General features: G+C 42.2%; 1 protein-coding gene across 1 annotated transcript in view; it reads right to left on the reverse strand.

Moving 5' to 3' along the window:
- Positions 1-11,814: 11,814 nt before the first annotated feature.
- TCF7L2 (transcription factor 7 like 2) overlaps positions 11,815-20,891 on the reverse strand; it is a 177,360-nt gene continuing 168,283 nt past the window's right edge. The window contains 2 exon segments of the mRNA XM_050338016.1: positions 11,815-14,103; positions 19,692-19,764. Coding sequence (XP_050193973.1) covers positions 13,674-14,103; positions 19,692-19,764 — 503 coding nt within the window. The 3' untranslated portion in view covers positions 11,815-13,673.

The raw sequence follows: 20,891 nt of genomic DNA on the forward strand, positions 1-20,891 counted from the left end.
CAGCTGCGCTTGAGACCAGCCATGGACACGCACTGCACCCGGCAGTGGTATTTATAGGATTGTTAACTGTCGGAGAGATGTGAGGCTCACCCCTGTAACAGTGTTTCCTCTGCCTTCAAAAAGCACTCCTCTGAAGTGCCCGGAGACATCCTGTCTTAGGGGTTATTCCCAGTTAAGATAAACCAAGTGAAAATGTGTGGCTGCTGTCAAAAGAAGAATAATGTTAGTGCTTACAAAAGCTCCCCTTCACATAGGAACACCGCACCGTTATGCATAACCTCTGTGTTTGATTTCTCTGTCATATTTTCTCATCCTGGAGATGGTCCCAAAGCAAACCTCTGAATGCAAGCACAGAACATGATTAAGAATCAAAGACTAGAACACCATAACATATGTTTGGCTTCTTGCTTGCGTCTTTATAGAGATCCAGCCAAAAGCTTCAGCACAAACACCCTTGAATATTTGTATGTTTTGCACAATAGGCCAAAATATTTGCGCTTAATACTATTAACCTTTTGCTGACTAAAACTTTGATGCAAATCTAGTAACTGCCATTGATTCTGCAGGGGAGAGAAACAACATCTGACCCAAATACAAGCCTTGTTTGTCCCCCAGATATTCTGACTGCTCCCTCAAGTTAAAAGAACATTGTTTCACACTACTGAATCCCTGAGGTGTGTTCCTGTAATGTTCAGGTCCTTAGACAAAACTCTGGGAGTCCAGTATTTCATGGTATGGACAGGCTGTGCTTACTTCAAGAGGACCACTGTTTTGCATTGGAAGCTGTTTGCTTCTGATTAAGACAAAAATAAAGGACAAATTTCTCATAATAAGCTGATTTACTCCCAGCAATAATAAAATTAGTTATCATGTGAGATAATCACCCAGGCAAAGAGAAAGGGTCTTTGGTATGACCAAATACATTTGCATGTATCTCTCAAACCTAGAATGAGAGGAAAATCAAACTTACCTGCAAATACCACAGATGGAGATGTGACATCATCAGATACCACAGGCAACATGGACTTTACCTCCATCAGTCTTATGTATGTGACTCTTCAGGTTCCAGTGCAGGTTTCTGCTCTCCCAGTCCTCCAGTTTTCTTAGACACATCTCAGCAGTTTTTTGACAGCCCACACAGGGGTCAACACAAAGAGTCAAACAAGTGTTTTTTGGCATAAATCAAGCTTCTTCTCAGGTTTAGATATTCACTGCCTTTTCCTCCTTGAGGTAATTTCTGACAGTCTCACGAAGGGAATTAATGAATAACATGCTTACAAAGCTATTTTTCCACCAGTGATGGCACTGCAAAATAAGAAAGATATAATTAAAGAGCACCCAATGGAGGGCTATGAAGATGAGGAAGGGTTTGGAGGGGAAGCCACGCAAGGAGCAGCTGAGGTCACTTGACTTTTTCAGCCTGGAGGAGACTGAGGAGAGACATCATAGCACCCTACAGCTTCCTTGTGAAGGGAAGAGGAGGGGCAGACACTGATCCCTTCTCTCTGGTGACCAAGGATAGGATCTGAGGGGATGACCTGAAGTTTTGTCAGGGGAGGTTTAGGTTGGATATGAGGAAAAGGTTCTTCACCCAGAGGGTACATGGACACTGGACAGGCTCCCCAGGGAAGTGGTCACAGTACCAAACCTGACAGAGTTCAAGAAGAGTTTGGACAACACTCTCAGGTACATGGGATTCTTGGGGTGGTCTTGTGCAGGGCCAGGCATCACACTTCAGTGATCCTTGCAGGTCCCTTCCAGTTCAAGATATTCTCTGATTCTGTCTAAGACCAGAAAGTACCCAAACTACTACAAAGTATCTGAAATCCATCCTGGATACCATGTATGTATGTTACAGGGGGTACCTTAGAACATTTTTCTTGTATGCCCAGAATCCCAACGACAAAAAAAAGGTTTAAGAAAGAAAAGATGAAACAAAAAATTCAATTAAATGTTACTCCAGAAAATTTTAGCATGGAACATCTTAATCATGCTCATTAATCAAATACAAAAATAAATCAGCTGTCTTCTAAAGTGAGAACAGAGAAAAATTAGGACAACATATATCTGAAAAAAAAAAAAAAAGTTAGACTTTTTTTATTCCAGGAGAACTCAACTAAAAGCTCCCTCCATTCAGGCACCTGGGTTTCGTTTCATAATAGCTTCGGTCCATTGTTCCTTATTATCAGAGCTGACTATGTTCAAGCTAAGGCAGATCTTGTTCCTAAATTTATGTCTCTGTGTGTGACCACTACAATATGTGTTTTGTATGCTTTTTCCTGAAAGCCTAATATAGTGATACCTGTGACACGGCTTGGACTCCCCCTTTCATGTATATTACCAACTCGAACTGCAACCTGCTGGTAGATTTTTCTTAAACTCTAAAATGAGGGTCTAACCTTCTCTTCTTTTTCTTTTTCTTCTCTGCTACCTATAATCTTGATTTGACTCACACAAAAGTGACACAGTGGGAAATCCACTCAAGAAGACTTTGACAACTAACAATGGAAACCTACCTACACGAAAGTTGACTGGTGGCGTTTATAGTGAGAAAATGTATTCAGGTTTAAAGATGTCATCTGTGTTAACTGATCCGTGTTGGTTTTGTGTGTTTTTGTCAAAAGAAATGTGCTGCGGAGTCACCTCTGTTAGGGTAGAGAAAACTATCCAGAACAACATCACCACTAAAAATAGACAGGTATATTCAGGAAAAAAAAAATCCCCCCCCCCCCCAAAGTACTTAATTTTGGGAAAATATGATTTTTAGGTTGGAACAAATCCAAAGGACTTACATGAAATAGTGAAACTTGTGCATATTTAAATGCAACTAACATATAGCCTTATTTATACTCCTGTTGCTTTTGCTTTGTCTAACACAAAAAAATATTGTTATTTCATGCAGTACCAAAAGTGTGCTAAATGTGCCTCAAGGATTAGATTAAAGTAAGATCACTGCACATTTTTCAGTAGTAGCTACCCATTGTTTGGCCTTCAGTTTTAGAGTTGAAGTTGAGACATTCTACATAGATTCCTGCCCTCCTGGAATGAATTCTTGCTGCAAAACAGCTTTCCTCATCAAATGGGACACCCAAGGCCATGAGCTGCCATTGGAAATCTTGGGCATTTAATCCCAGGAAAAAAAGATATATAGCTTGGTACAAAGTTCAAAGATATTAATACCCAAGTAAAAGGTCTTGACTGAACCTATGAGGATATTAAAGTCATTGATATTTTACAACCAGTCCTCATGTCCTCTTCCACATTAGTAGGTCTGCTCATCAAGACCAGGTATTGTTACTGTACTTCAAGCTGCCTTGAAGCAGTTTGTATCAGCGTTATAATAATAATAATGGCCAGTCTTCGCGAGCGAAGATCCGGGGAAGGTCTTTCCACCTTCCAGCCTGCGCATTGGATTTTTTAGGTGAGACACAGTGTGCGCGGAACTGAGCCCACCCTTTAATCCTAAGGTTCATCTGCCGGGGCCAAGCGAGCTTGGACGGTGGCAGCGAGGTCCTTAGGACGTAGGTGGGTTGCCTTTAAGGGCTAACGAGCCCCACCTGCCCGGGAGTGGCCCTGACCGGGAATCGAACCCGGGTCTCCGCGGTGATAGCGCGGCGCCTTTACCACTGGACCACCAGGGGCTCCTACAACTGAGAATAAATGACAAATAATAAATGAAAGCTGACATTCATCCAAAGAAAAGAAAAAATATCTTTAGGAGGACTCTTGACTTTGAAATGTGGGTCAAAAAATAATTCCCTTCTTAGGGAAGACTCTGCATCTTAAAGGAGTCTGAGATTATTTACGCTAAAAGCGACTTTCTTAAAATATCTATCCTTCAGTGCCATCTCTTGACATACCTCCTCCAGACTGAAAAGGACTCCCCCAATTGGGGCTCCAAAGGCTACAGAAACTCCTGCTGCTGAGGCAGCTGACAACACCTCTCTTTTTTTAGCTAAAAAAAAAAAGATCAGCGTTATATTCACTGCTAATAGATGTTTTTGATAAAAAGCATATCAAATAGGTGAAACTTGACCTGAAAGTGGTCCTTTGGGTCAGGTTATGAACATGTGAAGTGAGGATGACGCTGCCACACCGTCCCCATGAAACGCAGGACGACAGGGAAACCCGGTGGCTCTTGGAAGAAACCTGAGGTGCTGAGATGCAACGGTGATGATCGCTGTGCAAAGTGTGAATGGAACAGAAAGGATCTGAAGGCAGAAAGAGGCAGAGAGTCAGTTGCATCACTCAGTTCATTTGCCCAGGTCAGAGTAGCCTGAAGAAAGGAGAGAGTTCAGAGGGGTCTGTACTGTTGTTATCTGCACTATAGGTGTTCTCTAGCTAAACAGAAGGCTTTAATGAGTGAATACGTTTGTAGATGGCAAATCTTCACAATCTGTGTATTGCCTACACCTGAAAGATATCTAATGAATTTAAATTCACTTAAAAATTTAGAGGGTGAAATAAAGAAATAGATCATCTCTTAAAATGAAACAATTTGAAATAAAGCCACTTTGTTCAGTGGTTTTTCACTAATCCAAGTTCTTTGTCATCCCTCACGATGCAGAGAAGTTCATAAAAGTTCATAGACACCTGGCTGCTTTAGTAAAATTCATGCAGTAAACAGGGGACCAAACTATACTGATAGTGCAACAAGGAGTATCCCAGGAAATCCACTGAGAAGCAAATATTTTGCGATGAGTGACTGGAGAAGGAATTTCATCTCGTTGTTATTGTGGCAACCCTGACTTTGCTGTGAAGGTTCTGAATGTGCTTATTACAGAGAATATGAACTGTACCAGGCAGTCTACCTTGTGACTGCATCCCTTTTATAGCGATTTTAGAGCCTGGTAAACTGAGGGACTAGGTTAATGCACATCCCAGACAGCTAGGAATTCAATTTGTGCATCTTGCTTCGTTTCAGACATTAACAGGCATTTTCTGGTGGGCTCCTTCATACACAGTACATCTTCCCCACACAGACCCTCCACCCAGACAAGGGCTATCACAGGACCACAGCTCCCATGCCACCCACCTGATTTCTACTACAGCTTCACCGCCAGACCAGTTTCAGCATCAGACCTCCATGAGATTGCTGGCTAAATTCTTCAACAGGAAAACCCCCAAAAGTTGTGTGATTAAACAAACAAAACCAAACCCCCTTTAAATTCTATTTTAGAGAGGATGTGTTCAAGTGCATGTTAGGGTTATTGTGTCTCAGTCTGCCATCTCATACTCAGGGTATTTGACCCAGCAATACCTGCCCGGGGGATGAGACAATATTTGAAATTCCTGTTACAAACAATTATCTACTTGACAGTAAAGCATGGGTCTTTCTGCTTTTATTTGAAGGTCCTGTTTGTGCTGAAACAGACTCCATGAATTGGTAATTGGCCTCTCAGAGCCCAGGGGATGTAAGGCTGAGGCAGCTGGGCAGGCAGACACTGCTGCCATGCTCAGCACTTCTGCAGCCACCCGCTGCCCCTGCCTGGCTGTGGGGTCTTCACTGCAGCAGGACATGCCACAGTCTTCATCCCACAGCCTGCACTCAGCACTCAGCTTGCTCAACCTCCCCCACCTCTAATGACCCTTCTGTAATGCTCCCATCCCTGTGCTCCTCTGCAAAGGTCTGGGGAAGAGGTCACATGGAGATATGGCTGACATAAGGATGTCAGTCTGTGGGTGAAGTGCCCAAGTCCCCATGTTGCTGGAAAACATGGCATGCTTCACAAGGGCAAGCAGAACAGGTGCCTACCTCTGTGCACAGCTGAAAACAGAAGCAAAAGAGCAAAGCCAGCACATGAAACTTTTCTGTTCTTCAGCATTGTTAACTGTTTCCTGACAAACTAGTAGCTGAAATGATGGAAGGCCTCTGCAGGTTTTGCTTGCTCCAGGGCACGGGTGGGGGATGCAAACAAGGTGCCTGCTTTGCCTAGAAGTGAGGTCAGAGCTGACCCCACAAGCACCTGTTTCAGATGCCCAAGACTGGTCAGAAAAAAGCTCTGCTACTGGGCATCGGTCCCTGAACTTTAGAGGGAATTTCCTGCCTGATATGTACGGTGGGCAAGGGTTCCCCAAGAGAGCCCATCCCAGAGGACTGGGAGGCATCAGGGAGGTGCCTCAGAAAGCGGAAAGATATCCTCACTCGTGGAAACTTCCCTGCAGGACATTCTTTTCCCCAAGGGCTTGCAGCATTTCACATGCTGCTCTTGAGGGCTTTGCCTTTCACCCAGGGCAGGGCTGGCTCTCCTGCAGGTGAGAAGAGGGAGGAGGTGGCCTGCTGGCTGCACAGAGACACCTGAAGCTGCTGGCTGAGGAATTGCTCAGGTTTTCTTGTGCTGGCAATTTTCTTGGGGGTGATCTCTACACACAGAGACACATGGACAAATAGAAAATTTCGCTCCTCCTTTACAAGCAGTGTCACCTGAGCAGAAGTATATATAGCCCAGATTTTACATTTGTCCCTTTCACCCTCATAAATACATGGATTAGAAACAAAGAATGATTTTCAGCAAGACCACAGCATTTCACGGACAGCCACTTCGTGTCCCTGCTCGGTCAGGACACAAGACGCCAGCTGGTCCCAGCAGTGTCCCCACAGCCTCTCTGGAAGGGAAGGCTCATGGTGAGCCTGGAACCGGTGCACAGAACCATCCAGTTGGAATCCTGCTCCTGCTCCCCCTCTGGGGCCATGGATGAAGCCAGGCCCACAACACTGATGTACACACAGCGGGAGCTGGATAACACTTGTGGCCGTGCAGAGAATGGGAGACTTCAACTCTGCTGGTCCCAGGGAATTCAAACTGTTTGTAAAAATAATTAAGCCTCACCAATGTCCTTGCTTTAAAAATCAAAACAACAATAACGAAAAGACCAGTCAGGTTAATTACACTAGAGTAGGGAGGAATCTCTAAGATGTAAATACATTTCCATGAACATTAAAAGCAAACCCCTCTCTAAAGTGTTTTACTTTCACAAGCAAGCAAGAAAATGCATTGGATAAAACAAACTTTGCTTATTTTAGTTTCGACTCAATTACCTGTTAATGGAAAAAATCTGGCACCACTAATAATAAGGCAGGAATGAGATCACTGTTCTGGAGGCCTGGCTTGTCAGGGAAGCTTGCAACAAGAAGTGCATTTATCTGCCTTTCTATAACCCTTTTCAAGCACTCTGTCAGGGAGCCCAAACTGAAAAGCCAGTTTAGGAGGAACTTGGAACCCGCTCCAGGCCCCCTCAGCCCTCTGGGAAAAGGAAAATTATTGTTGGCAAGTCTGCCTGGCTCCAGAAGTTGATCCAGTGCCCCCCACTTGCCCATGCAGCAGCAGACAGAGCTAAGAATTTTGTTATAATTAAATAACAGCGTGCTGATTGGTTGCTGGAGGTGGTCTTGAAACTGGTGTTTAAGGCAGTGGAGAACAACGGTTACTATTCATAGAAAAAGCAGAGTCTTAAAATCCATCTGTTTCGTTCCAAATTTAGGCCAAAAAAATGCTCACTCACTGTCTTTAAAAATACCACCTGCTTAGCTATTTTGTATAATGTGCCATTATATAAGTTTGAAGAAGGAGCAGTCAGGGAGGCAGTGGGGGCTGAGGAGGGGCGGGTGGAATGGATTAAAAAGATATAGCTATATTCAAAAATATCCCAGCAGCACATTTGGAAGGGAACACAAAATAAAGGAGCAAAGGAGACAACTTCTGATGAAGATTAAAACCAGAGTGTTTGCTAATGCCTGGGAACCAGCTACTACAAACGGGCTTGTTTGCAAATAAGGTAACAATTTTTTTTCTCTTTCTTTTTCGAAAAAAGCCCCACCCTTCTTGCTTTGCACACCCAACTCAAGTCTTCACCACGAGCTGTGGAAACACCCTGAGCCTTTCCCCACCCTGCAGACCTTTCAGGTGGGGTCCCCACCGGGGCATCGCAAGCCTGTCCAGCCGCAGCCCCCACCAGCAGGTACCTCCCAAATCAGGCTGTGCTTCCCATGGGTGAGCTGGTGCCAGCAGCTGAGTTGAGGGAATGAGACAAGGAGCAGGTAACACCACGGCATCTACTTTGCCAGAGCAGCTTTGCTCTGTGAGCGATAACATTAGCAAGGCCTGGTGTCCTGCAGATGTGCCTCCGATCTCCCCATTGTCCTTCCCCTCCCCTCGCTTCCCCACTGCAGTCTTACATAATATTACATATTGCAGCTGCAGTCCTTCCAGTTTTCCCCATACTCTTAATTCTCTCCCTTGTTTCCTCCAACATCCCAATGCTCTCCATGTCTCCTACCTAATCTTCTTGGCCTGCCAGCTGGGCAGGAGAGTGTAGATGCTGGTCCAGAAGTAGACGTGTGATAATTGGCCATCTGGATGCTGCCAGAAAGAATGGATAACAGCTGAGCTATCCTTGCCTTTTCTTCAGCAGTGGATCTGGAAAGCCTCTCTTCTCAGTGCCGGCAGAGATTTCCCTGGAACTCAGAGGGACTTTATCATCTCTGAGAGTTTGACTGCCGCTGTCAAATCTGGTTCAAAATGCCAGAGTATCCAAGAATTATCAGGAGAGGGTCAAACAGATGGACACAGAGCATGACTTTATGTTCTCAACTGTCTTAGAGGTCCAGACTAACACTCCTCCACCCCAAACTTAAAAGCATTTCCAACCTCAGAAAAGGAACAACTCCTAGATCATGGATGAAAGTTATGCAATATTTTTGATTGATCTCAGAAGAAGATCATGTCCAGGGATTGGAAGACTACACTAAACGTGTTGGTGACATTATTGACAATGATGGGTGCTTGGGATGCATTCACCTGTAGCTGATCTGCCTTGAAAGTCTCGAGACATTTTCTGAAGACATCTTAAAATGAATGCCAAAGCAACTGTCTATCCTTTTTTTATAATATAGCAATTGCTACAATCTCTGAGCAAATTCAAATATTCATACTTTTGAGGCTCAACAAGCTTTTGATTTCCTATCCGACAAAGATCACTGATGATCAATGTTGGTCCTGTACCGAATTTAGTCTTTAGCTGGAGCATCTCTTGCAAAACAGCATTCAAAACCTTTACCCAGAACATTAGCTGATAAAGTGCTCCTATCTGTATGCCACACACAGCTGGGCAGCACTGTCACACACAGTTTTTAGCAGTAGTAGTAGTAGTAGTATTGTCATCAATAATAATAATAGTTTTGCTTCCATGATTGTTGCAATGGCCTGTACAACTATTTTACTGTAAATTCTCTTTACATCTTTTTTATGGTCTAATGAAATGAACAGGGCTGTAAAGATTGCTCTTTTTTTCCTGCCTTTCCCTTCCTTTCTTTAAGCAAAGCTTAAAACCATGTGGCACTGCTTTATTGAGTCAGCAATTGCCTAAACTTCTTAAAATTCCATATGCTAAGTGAAAAATGAGATTTACAAAACTAATGGAAAATAAATGTCTCCCGAACATGCAATACACTGACTTGCTTCCTTGCCTTAGTCCATAGAAACAGATGGAAGCAATAGCTGCAGTGAATTACCTACTCTATGAGGGCTCCACACTGTCCTGTGGCAGCCCTGCACTAGGACAGAATGTGCCACTTTGTCACCACCCCACTCAAGAAGTTGCCCTCACTTGTGTGAAGGTGAACACGGTGATCAAGTCATACCCCTGTGGTCTCTTACTCACCCTACTTTACACCTACAGTGTATGGGAAGGGCTGTCTTTTCACCACATTTCCAGTGTACCTGGACTGATGGGGCCCTTGGTTGTAACTCCTGGGCACAAAGGCAGTACACATAAATAATGGTAATTTTCTCCCAGGAGCCTTGACCCAGCTCAGTTCCTCAAAGCAAGGGAAATTTGGAGGTAAATTTGAAGGCATAAACCCTCTAAGGGATGCAGTCACGGTACACCCTCTAGGAAACAAAAGTAGTTGCTTTCCCAGGAATATACATTTGTTTTCCACAGCAAACAAGTTCCCAGCACAAGTTATCCACCACTTGCAAGCTCTGTTCAATGTATCTTTCGAACACATGCCTCTCTCACCACACACACAGAAGGAAAACCAATTTGTGCAGGAACAGTGCTTTTGGATTCTGCTTTCCAAAGTTTGCTAATAAAGCAGCGAGCAAAGAGCACAGTGTTTTGCTGAATATATGAATCATACCTTGATGGTGTCTACTTTGAATCATGGCATTCAAAGATCTCCCTGGAGCACTATGCCTTACTTTAGAAGAGAGCAGCTATCCCCAGCAGAGATGCCGCACATGTGTCTGGCTGATGGATGGCCGTGCTCTAGCAAGAGTCAAAACATTTAGGAAAAAGAAAAAAAATCCCTAGAAACCTTAACTAGCAGGAGAGCTATTTGAGCATTGCATTCAATTTGCTGGCTACCAACAGCAGCAAAATTTGGCACCTTCCACAAAGGCTTTACAGCAATGTCCTTTCCCCTGTCCCACCCACACTGCCCATGTGCCTGTCAGGGGTGAAGAGGGGACACGTTCTGCTGAAGTCAAGGGGAGTGTCGTGTTAGACCACAACAAAAACACCATCGGGCCTTGGATCAAGGAAGATAAATGGAGCCTGCTAAAAAATTCACCATGACTTAATCCTTCTAGTGAGAAGTAAGAAGTAAGGCGTCTTGCCCTTCATTAACACGTTTAAAGAAAACAAACAAACAAATAAACAAATGGCTTCTGGCGTGTAAATTAGTAATTAAATGTTAGTAATTTAAAGCACTATATATTGTTTAAACATTATTTAGCACTTCACCCTGTGCCTCCCAGCCCCTCAGAAAGCAAACTCCTCCTGCAGCCAACAAACACTTTGCAGCCAGTTCTGGTTTCACTGGACCCCACAGTAAGGGACAGGAGGGTCCTAGCACTGGGACTGGACTTACCTATATGGCCCTGTTCCCACATCTCTGCAGAATACTTACCCTTCCTGCAGAGCCCGTCAAGACAACTGAAGTGCACTACCTGAGCAATGCACCTGCACGACGACGGGGTACAAACCTGCTCGGAGACCTTTACATTCCACTGCCCTCGAGTGCCACAGTAGGAATTATTCTTGACTGAGATTTTCAAGATGACTGGGGTTATGGTGACATCCACTTGTGACAGATTCCTGGAAATTATGTTTAAATCCCCACTAAGTTTAAAAAACCCAAACAAATCAACCATGTAATAAAAATTCTTGCATGTAAACTCACTCCTATCCCGCAGCATCTGCAGGCGCTGCTGTGTCAGGTGGATGCTGGATGCTCAGCACTGAGAACAAGCTGTGCTGCAAGGACTCACTCCACTTAGAAAATGTGCAAAATTGGACTTAAATCTGTGTCCAGGAGATAAACCCTTAGGCCAGCATAAGGACTTTGACTAATTAGGGCTACCTGGGCTCTCCTGGGTGACCCTTGTAGCCCTGTGTTGTGGGATCACCAGGTCAAACAGAAATATATTAAAATTAAAGGTATCACCAGCCCTGATCTCCCGTCGTCCCCCAGTCAGGCTCACCGCACACGGAAGGACAACATTCCTTTAGCTCACATGCTGTTTGCCTTTTGCCAAATCATGTGCCATTTGCTTTACATAAAAAGGATTTTCAACTGCTGCTATTCATGCAAAAGTGTGCTGAGCAGGGAGAGGTCCAGTGCAAATGCACATAGGCAGTACTATGGGAACCCAAAGGAAACGGGATTTGTCACAACTAGAACGGGCTGCAACTTGCCACGATTTTCACAGATTTTTTTTTTTCCCCCAGTAAGTTTTTCACTCGGCCTGTAAATCTTTCCAGCCAGATAAAATGCAGTCAACGCACAAATGAGTTGACAAGTCATTCTCTGCACATACTAAGTTGCTTTTATTAATCCAGAACTGCATGCTACAGATACTGTACAGCATGAACATTTATTCATTACAAAAAATGGCTTCCAAACCATTAAAAATGAAAATCGGAATAAGAGCATAAAACGGAACAGTAACATCACAACTGTTAGGAAACATTCAAAGTATTCACAAAAAATGTTATAGTTAGCATCTTAATAAACCAGAGAAAAATCTGAGACAGTTTTACAATCGCTTCATGTCAACTACAATGGCACTGAATGAACAGATGAACAATTTTTCAGCTTTATACAGCGTTTTTTGCAACATCAACATGCCTAGGTTTTTTTTTTTTGTTTTAAGTTTGCTACCTACCTGTATGTAGTAAGTGTACATAAAAGTGGCAGTCTGATTTTCCTTTTATGAATAATCTAATATACAGAATTTGGCCCTTAAGGGTTTATACCTCTTCATTTTAAATGCTTTCCGGACAATCTGCTACCAAACACGTCTGTTATAGGTGACATTAAAACTACATACATATCTACCTATGTAACATCACAGCAAAACATGATGAACAAAAAAATTACAGCATTAAAAAAAATAATAAAGTTGTTGGGAGAAAGTTAAAAGTCACTGAGAATTTTGGCACATAAAAATTTTGCACACAGTCTACAGTCCTAATGTCGCAGGGGATTCAGCTGCAGTTCTGAACGGGAGACACTTGGACCTTGCTATTTTTCCAAACACCGTTGCTAAAAATTCCCTTGCTAAATTTTCAAGTCTTTTTGTGTGTAATGGCTTTTAAAGCAATTTTACTTTTTACACTATTGATCCTTGAAAAAATGCATCTGCAAATGTCCATTTGGTGGCAACTGTATTTCATATAGCAAAAAAAAAAAAAAAAAAAAAAAATCACAAAAAGAAATCAAAAACAAAATCCCGGAAAAAATATATATATACACATTTATATATAAACTTAAAAACCTTGTACAAATGAGTTGTTATATATAAGATGCTTACACTAAAGGAAAAAAAAAAACCTTTATACAATGTTTCAAGGAAAAAAAAGGAAGAAAAAAACATTGAAAAAGGGACAACATACAGATACAACAAGCAATTTCTAAAGCAATAAATACTACTGGTCCAATAGCGTTGTGATACTTTTAATTGTTGAGTAGCGTCCCCTCCCCCAAAAAGAACAACACCATGGAACAAGGTATATTAACACATTTTTTTTTAACCCTTTGTTTCTGTACATTTAAACAATAACAAGTAACATCACAATAAAGGTTGTTTCACACAAGGAAGAAAAAAAAAAGAAGTAGTAGCGGCACCGCATTCGTTGTGCCCTTAAAGGTTTAAAAACCAGATGTAAAATGATTGGTTCGCAAGCTCGTATTTAATACAAATAATAAAGAACCAATGCCTCCGGCAAGGGCTGCTTCAAAATTGCTTCTTTTTTTTTTTTTTTAATTTTTAAAATCAGTCTTTAAAACTAAGCTATTGGAACTACATAACAATTATGTATATATATATATTTTTTAAACGCTACAAAGACTTTAAACAGCTGTTGATAAAAATTTTGGCAGAATCATGAGGCTTTTCTCATCTACATATTTAAAAAGGAGAAATTGAAATAAGAATGGGTCAAATATTGACCAATGAACTCGATAAAACATCAACTAATGTAGCCACATGGCACGAATTAAAAACAAAACCGAGAAACGACGACAAACAGCGGACGACAACGAGGAGGAGAAGGAAAAAAAAATAAAGAAAAGGGAAAAAAAAAAAACCAAACCCAAAACCAAAACCCCAAACACCAACAGAATTCAATCCCCCACAAGAAAACCGAAAGGGCTAACGAGGCTAAAGCTATTCTAAGGACTTGGTTACGAGGGAGAGCGGCTGGGGCTGTGTCCCCGCCAGCGAGCTGTGGGAATGCAAGGAGGACGTCGAGGGCTGTGCTAGGGATGCGGCGGCGGCCGGCGGGAGGGCGGCCGGCGGGTGGTCCAGGGCCCCGTTGGGGCAGCTGGCGGCAGGCAGGGCGCCGGGCTTGCTCGCAGCGCTCTCGGCGAGGACGAGCGAGGATGGCGGCGGCATCATCACCAGGTGCGCCAGCGGGTCGGGCTTCAATGAGAGCGAGAGGGGTTGCGTTTGTTCAGTCTGTGGTTTCGAGTCTCTGGAGGGGGAGGCGAGCATGGCAGGGGAGGACGGAGGAGAGTCTAGTAAGCTTCCATCTGAAGAGGGTGGGCTGACGCAGCTGCCTTCACCTTGTATGTAGCGAACGCACTTTTTTTTTCTCCTAGAAACAGGGAGAGAGTTATCTGTGAATAAAGGGCAGAGATGCTGATGGAGACAGTTATCTAAAGCAAAGAGCCGTCCATTTGCTACTCTGGGCTCTGCACGGGTGGCACCCTGGCCCCACGTGCCATCCTGGGGGTCTGGCGGGGTGTTCTTGGCACCAAGCCCACTTGGAAACCTCCCCCTGGCTAATGGATTTGGAAAGGATTCACCAATTGTGTCTTTAGCCCCCTCCTCTTCAGGCTGCCTCCTTTCCTTATTTTAATAATCAGAAAATCAGATAAGTGGTTTTTGGAGCCCACTGTGCTAATCTACAAACTCTCCTCCATGGAAAAAGAAAAAAAAAAAAAAGAATAAAGAAATTTAATCCTAATTTAATCCTTCTAAAATAAAAACTCTGGATAGTTGATGGTATCTCAAGATGTCCCATACCGCTGTCCAACTCAACAGGGCTACCTCTACACCTGCATCACCTGTCGCCTCCTAGGATGTCCTGCCCTTGGGAGGCAAGAACAGCTGCAAACTACCGCTCACTGCTTTCTCCTCTGTTAAGAACCACACCAAATCCAGAAATGTCAAGAGTCAGAAAGGAGGGATATATAATAGAGAGAACAAGAGAGAGGGGAAATAAAAACAAAACGAACAAACAAAGCAAACGGAAGAAAAAACAGGAAAAGAACAGGATAAACAGAGCATGATTCAAAATAACGAGAATAACTGGTTGTATGGCCTGCAGGTTGTGGCTTTAAATCGACTCAGTTTTACTTTTTGTTTTAAGGGAGAGTGGTAGATTTGGGAAGCTGCTCATCTGCGTTTTGGGGAATTTTCCTCTGAGAGGCCATCCATGTAACTCCAGAGTGGGATCCAATTTCAGTAGGTGAAGAGCATGATGGCAGGTACAAAGGTGAGGAGCAACATGGAGCTTATTTCACACCAGGGAATATGAGAGTCTTGCAAGAGCTGCTCACCTTCTAATAAATAAGTGACCCGACAGAGATCTTTTCTCCTCCCTCTGTCCACTTAACAATGTCAAGGAGCAATGAAAACAGATGACAGTTTCACACCATCTCTCTTGTCAAGTATTTGCAAGACAATTCTAGCAGCAGGACAGAAATAATGAGGCAAACAACCACAGCATCTGGCAGAATGATGTTCAGTGGCCACCTTGACCCTAAGAATGCTGGCTCTCCAGCCCTCCTATTCACAAGCACACTTTCCATGGGAAGTGCTGAAGAGCTGTCGTACAGCCCAAGGCATATGACAAAGTCTGCCTAGAGCAGCTCTGCCACAAAAACTTTGGAAGCTCAGCTAAGCTGCACAAAGCCACCAATGTGAAGGAATAGGTTGCTCTGCCCCTCCTGTGGATACGCTGCCCCAGCTCAGCAACTCCATCAGAGGAAATGCCTGAGTGTGGCACAGCAATTGAGGGTCACTGGGTAACATTTCCCACTCACACAGGTGTGCCAAATCCACTGCTGGTCACCAGTGTTGTCCCCTATGTACGGTAACTGTGTTTGGGTTAAACCAAGCTCTGTTGTCTAAGCAATGGGGCTAGATGCTTCTTGACCACAAGGGAGATCAAACCAGCTTGATTCTGGAAGCAAAAAATATCATCTCCCACAGCCAGGAAGGGAACAACAACCCTGGAAACCCATCTTTTACCATCTTCAGTGAGGGACCAGCACTGTGATATCCCTTCCTCCAGAGACTCATGTTCTGCTCCACGTTCCACATGGCAAGGTAAGGGGTTAGGGCTATTAGAGTTTTAACCACGTTAGCCTGCAGATCAATACATGCTAAAAAACTAAAGACAACCATGCAACTCAAAGGTTAAAAAGAAAGAAAGAAAGATAGAAGACAGCAAGTGAAGGCTGTAAACCATGCTTTATTAGAGCGACGTTAAAAGACAGAAAAAAATTAATTTGGTGGGCTCAAAACAGAACCTGTTAATTCTTCTACAATCCACAAACACCATGGGTAGTCTTTGGCTCTTGACTAAAGACAGTTCTGCTGCTCTTTCTCCCCTCTCCTCTCTCACCAATTTCTAGCTTCAGCTGTGCAGTGCTGCCTGTGGCACAGTTCATGTCTGGACACTCTGTGCAGCTCCAGCGGCAAAGCAGAACAGTTGAAGCTTCACAAACCTCACCAATATTACTTGTGTGGAAAGGTGCATTCTTACAATCTGGAGACTGCAGGACTCCCTCTCCATCCCTAAATTAAAATTACTTGCAAGCAGAGACTCAAGCTCTGCCTGCCTCATTGATGGGGGTCCAGAAGTCATTTAACTGAACCTACAAGGCAGTTAATTATTTAACTGGAGGCAGTTTGAGTCTAGTATATGCCAGCATTTCAATTTTTTTTTAATATTATTTAAGTTCTGTGGCCTGAAAGAAAGAGCTTCCATGGCAAAGCAGCCTTAAACCAGGTCTACCTGATTTTCTGACTCTGCAGAGTTAACAACCTTTTAAAAACTAAACTCATTGCTCTGCTACCTGAAGTAATTTTCCTTTGATTACTATTAAGTGAGCAGATTGCTTCCTCTGCTTCTGTTGTATATTAAACTCTTTAATAGTGTGGCCACTGAAAAGCCATTTACTTCAATTATGATGGCTCAAGGGGGGAGATGTCTCCAGTCTGTCAATCCCACCATGTGTTACCTGTGGTTACATACATGTTAGGGTTGGGTGGGACAAAAGGCACAAACAGTAAAACTCCAAACCATGCAAGCCTAATTTTAACAGAAGTGAACAACACCAGGCAACTCTGGTGAATGGGAATAAGTAAAAATCTAAGGAACTATTTGTGCCTCAGTTTTGCTCTCCTACAAGCTGGGATAAAAATACTACCCATCTCCCCTCAGAAACACTAGTGAAGATTATTCACTTGTGTGTTGCTCTGAAGGCATCAACTGCTCCATCAGTCTGGTAAATACCAACAGACCTGACCCCACTTGTGCTGCCCTTAAAACTAGCCCTGGGACAGCACCAGGAAACCTGTAATGTTGCAACTGCCATGAGTGAAAGCCACAGAGGATGACAAGAGTTTATTTGTTGTTGTGAGTAAAGATGTCTCAGTTTTTATCACAAGAGCAAACTGGACATCTTTAGCACCTAAGAGGCACTACAAAATGCTACCATGCCAGCAAATGCAATGTTATGATGGTTAGGACCAGAACTAGGAGAGAAATACCTACCACTAATACCTAGTGATAAAATGCCTCCATGCATAAAAAAAAAAAAAAAAAAAAAGGCAGTTAATTCTGTATCAGTAAGTCTAAAGCTATCAGCTATACCACTGAAATTGTCCCTGATGCGCTGCAAAGACCTCTGACCAAAATCTGGGGTTAAGAGAAGGTTTATGCTTCCCATGTAACCTAAGCACTGTACAGACCAAATAAAAAGTCCCCTTGCTGATAAAACATAGTTTTAAAAGTATATTGTTTACTTAAGCAGCCAGGGAAAGATAAAACAACACAAACATGATGTGCCCCCAGTTCTGGTACTTGGCACACAGAACCTAACATGCTTCAAATACTGTATCTGTAGACTACACAAATATCAGCTGATAGGGTGCAGTGAGCTAACCACAGAACAGAGCCTAACTAAACACAGCATGGGAGTCTTTGGCTAGAATGAGACTCGAGCCTCCTGACACACTGCAGTAGCTTATCCAGCTCTTCTCAACTGAACCCTTCTTCCTTTAAGGTTTAAGAAACTGCTTCTTTCCAAGCCTGTTTAACATATGTACTGGTACTGACATCTAAGAGCCCAACACCCTGGACTAGCATGTCTCAAATGGGACTATATGCAATCTGTTGAAGACATTTCTGGTGCCTTATCTGGTATATATTGACACACACCACCACCCTCCATCTGTGTTTTCCTCGACACTAAGCACAAACAAGACTGCGTGCATACACAAAATACGATGGACGTCTGATCTACATTCTAAATGAGATGGAGCACATGGGACTGGCATGAGTAAGAGGGGAAAATGTGGGAGAGGAATCACTACACAAAGAGAGTGGTTTGGTTTGAAATACCTACCATCATAATATTCCAAATTCAAAGACTGCTTGTATCAGAATAAAGAAACAACAAATTTAACCAAATGCGATCATATAAGGAAAAAGGAATGAGAAAAGAACTACTCGGTATCCCTCCACCAAGAAAGAAGTACGTACTGAGTTACACATGGAATTAAACTCCAGTAGAACATGGGCTGCCGAAATTTGGGCTCTCTGATATCTTTCATCTACTTTTAATGCTGGAAACTGTGTTACTGAAGTTGTAATTAGTTTTGTTTACAGCACAGATGTTTACAGCTCAATTTTTAGGATAAAATGTAGTAAAAAATGTACTTTTGGAATCAAAAAAAGACATTAGATTGTTTTAAAAAATGGTTATCTACATAAACCTTACTGAGGCATAGAAGCCTACAGGCAGGTATTTAATTTTGCGGATAATACCAGAAAATGAATACAAGCTGTAAACACTGGCTTTTACATCTCTGATCATGAGAAAAACACTAGTGCTGCAGATCCCAGAACCTTTTTGAAAAGCCTTTGAAGGCAGCGGACATAGACACAAATGAAAGACAAAATATAAACAGTCCAGCTAAACATTAATTTTGCTGGCAATCTGGAAAAAATAACCAAAAAAAAAAGGCAAAAAAAAAATTGCCAGCTTTCAGGACTTTGAGTTTTCTTGTTCCCAGTTCTACCACCAGGGAGAGGTTATTGGTAAAGAAAGAGAGAAAATGGCATTAAATTAGCGAGAAATTCCAAAGATCAAAGATTATTAGCAATTGATGCTGTGGGAAAGAGAAAGGTGGGGAGTGGGGAAAAAAGATTAAAAAAATAAAATCACACAAATGCACTAAGAGGACAGATTGCTTTTATTTCCCCAAAGGCCTAATGGGTAGTATTATACCTGCATGGTTTGCACCATAAACTCTGTCGGTCAAGCCCGAACAATGCCCGACACTTCTTTGGAGTATTTGCATCTGTTAGCATAAGGTAAACACAAAAAATACAACACAATGGTGGATAGAGCTCATTTGGTCTGCGTCATCTTAGCTACAGCTACGTTTAGCTTTCAATCACCTCCGTTTTATTTGGTAATCTCCCCTCGTACCAAGGGCAGGAAAGAAAACAGGACTTTCACAACGAGCCAAAGGAAAACCAAAAAAACCTCCGACACAGCCATGCACCTGTTCTGGTGTCGGTACTGCACTCAAAGGCTTTGGGAGTGACTTTCCTTGGGTGGAGGCTGGGAAGGCAGGAGTGTGGTTGAGCCACAGATCAGATGGGCTTAAGGTTGATGCTGTTTTACAGTGGATTTTTGGCTAGCAGCAGCAAAGAGGAAGGCAAAAAAATAAAAAAAACAACAACCACCAACAAAGGAAATAAAAAAAAAAAAGCAAAATCCTTTCAGAGAGACGATAACTGATGGCAGTGTCCCACTCCCTTGTGTCTTCTAGATCACAACACAGAGCTACAAAGCAACAAGGCAGGAGAAAAAAAAGGGGAAAGTACCAAATAAACCAGCTGCAAATCAGCCATAGCGAGTCTGGGAAAACTATACACACCTGCAGGGGCCGCACCAGTTATTCTGTTGATCAAGGCCAAAGCGCGCTCGGCATTTCTTAGGAGCGCTCAGGTCTGAATGAGTTCAAGAAAAGCGAGCAGAAAAGGGAGAGAGGAAAAAAAAAGAAAAGGGGAGAAGGGAGAGAGAGAGAGAGAGAGAGGAAGAGAGAAAAGGAGAGAAAAAAAGAGAAAGATAAAAATAAGGAAAAAATAAAAATAAAAAAAGGGAATAAAAATCAATGTCCTCGTTATTAATTGCAAATATTGACTTTTGATTTAAAAGTTAAAAAAAAAAAGTGATAATCACATTTTTATTCAACTCTTGAGATTAGCTGTTGCAATTAAAGCTGCAGTATCCCTTTAGAAAGGACTGTTTCTTTCCCTTTTAAGAGAGCAGGTAGAAGAACGTCATTGAGCTGGTCTAGCAGGATGTTTCAGACAATATTTATTTGGGCTGGGTTTTTTTATTCTCTTTTTTTTTTTTTTTTTTTTTTTAAGAGGGGAGAAAAAGGAAGAAAAGAAGCTGAGTATGGAAGTTAGATCCTGAACATGCTTTTTTCTTCAACTCAGATACAAAATAAGAGGAAAAAAAAAAAGAAAGAAAAAAAAAAAAAGGAAATCATATCTCCTGGGATAATGCAGCTTTTGGAATAACATTCAATTTATTTGTTTTCATTAATTTGTATTTAAAAGAATGGATAAGGATAAGCAGATTGCGAAATGAATATGTTAGTGTCAGCCAGAAAATAAAACGTAAAGCATGGCAAGGTGCTGAGTTAGTACAGCCAGTGAATTGCAATGAATAGGTGGCTTGAGCAGAAAAGAAAAAAAAATCCAAAACTAAAATAATAATAAAAAAATGCGTATGCATGCTAATGTGAGAAGACTTAGTGGGAGCCATGAAAAATGCCATTAGATTAAGGAGGTTCATTACTGACTTGCTTCCATTCTTTATCAGTCTCTTTAAAGAAATACTGCATATTCAATTTGCACAGTTAGTACAACTCTTGCGTTATTTTTACTGTATTACTGTTTTAATAGCAATTGTTACAAACCAAAAAAAAAAAACAAACCAAAATTAAAAAATACTATCAAACATAATAAAGATATATAGATAATAAATACTATCAAAACGTGTGGATGGTATTTTTTTCTTAATGTCATAAGTGTTTAATGTTAAAATCTATAATGGCAGGAAAAAA

Source organism: Myiozetetes cayanensis, unplaced genomic scaffold (genome assembly GCF_022539395.1).
Source record: "Myiozetetes cayanensis isolate MyiCay16 unplaced genomic scaffold, myiCay2020 scf10, whole genome shotgun sequence".
Taxonomy (NCBI): domain Eukaryota; kingdom Metazoa; phylum Chordata; class Aves; order Passeriformes; family Tyrannidae; genus Myiozetetes; species Myiozetetes cayanensis.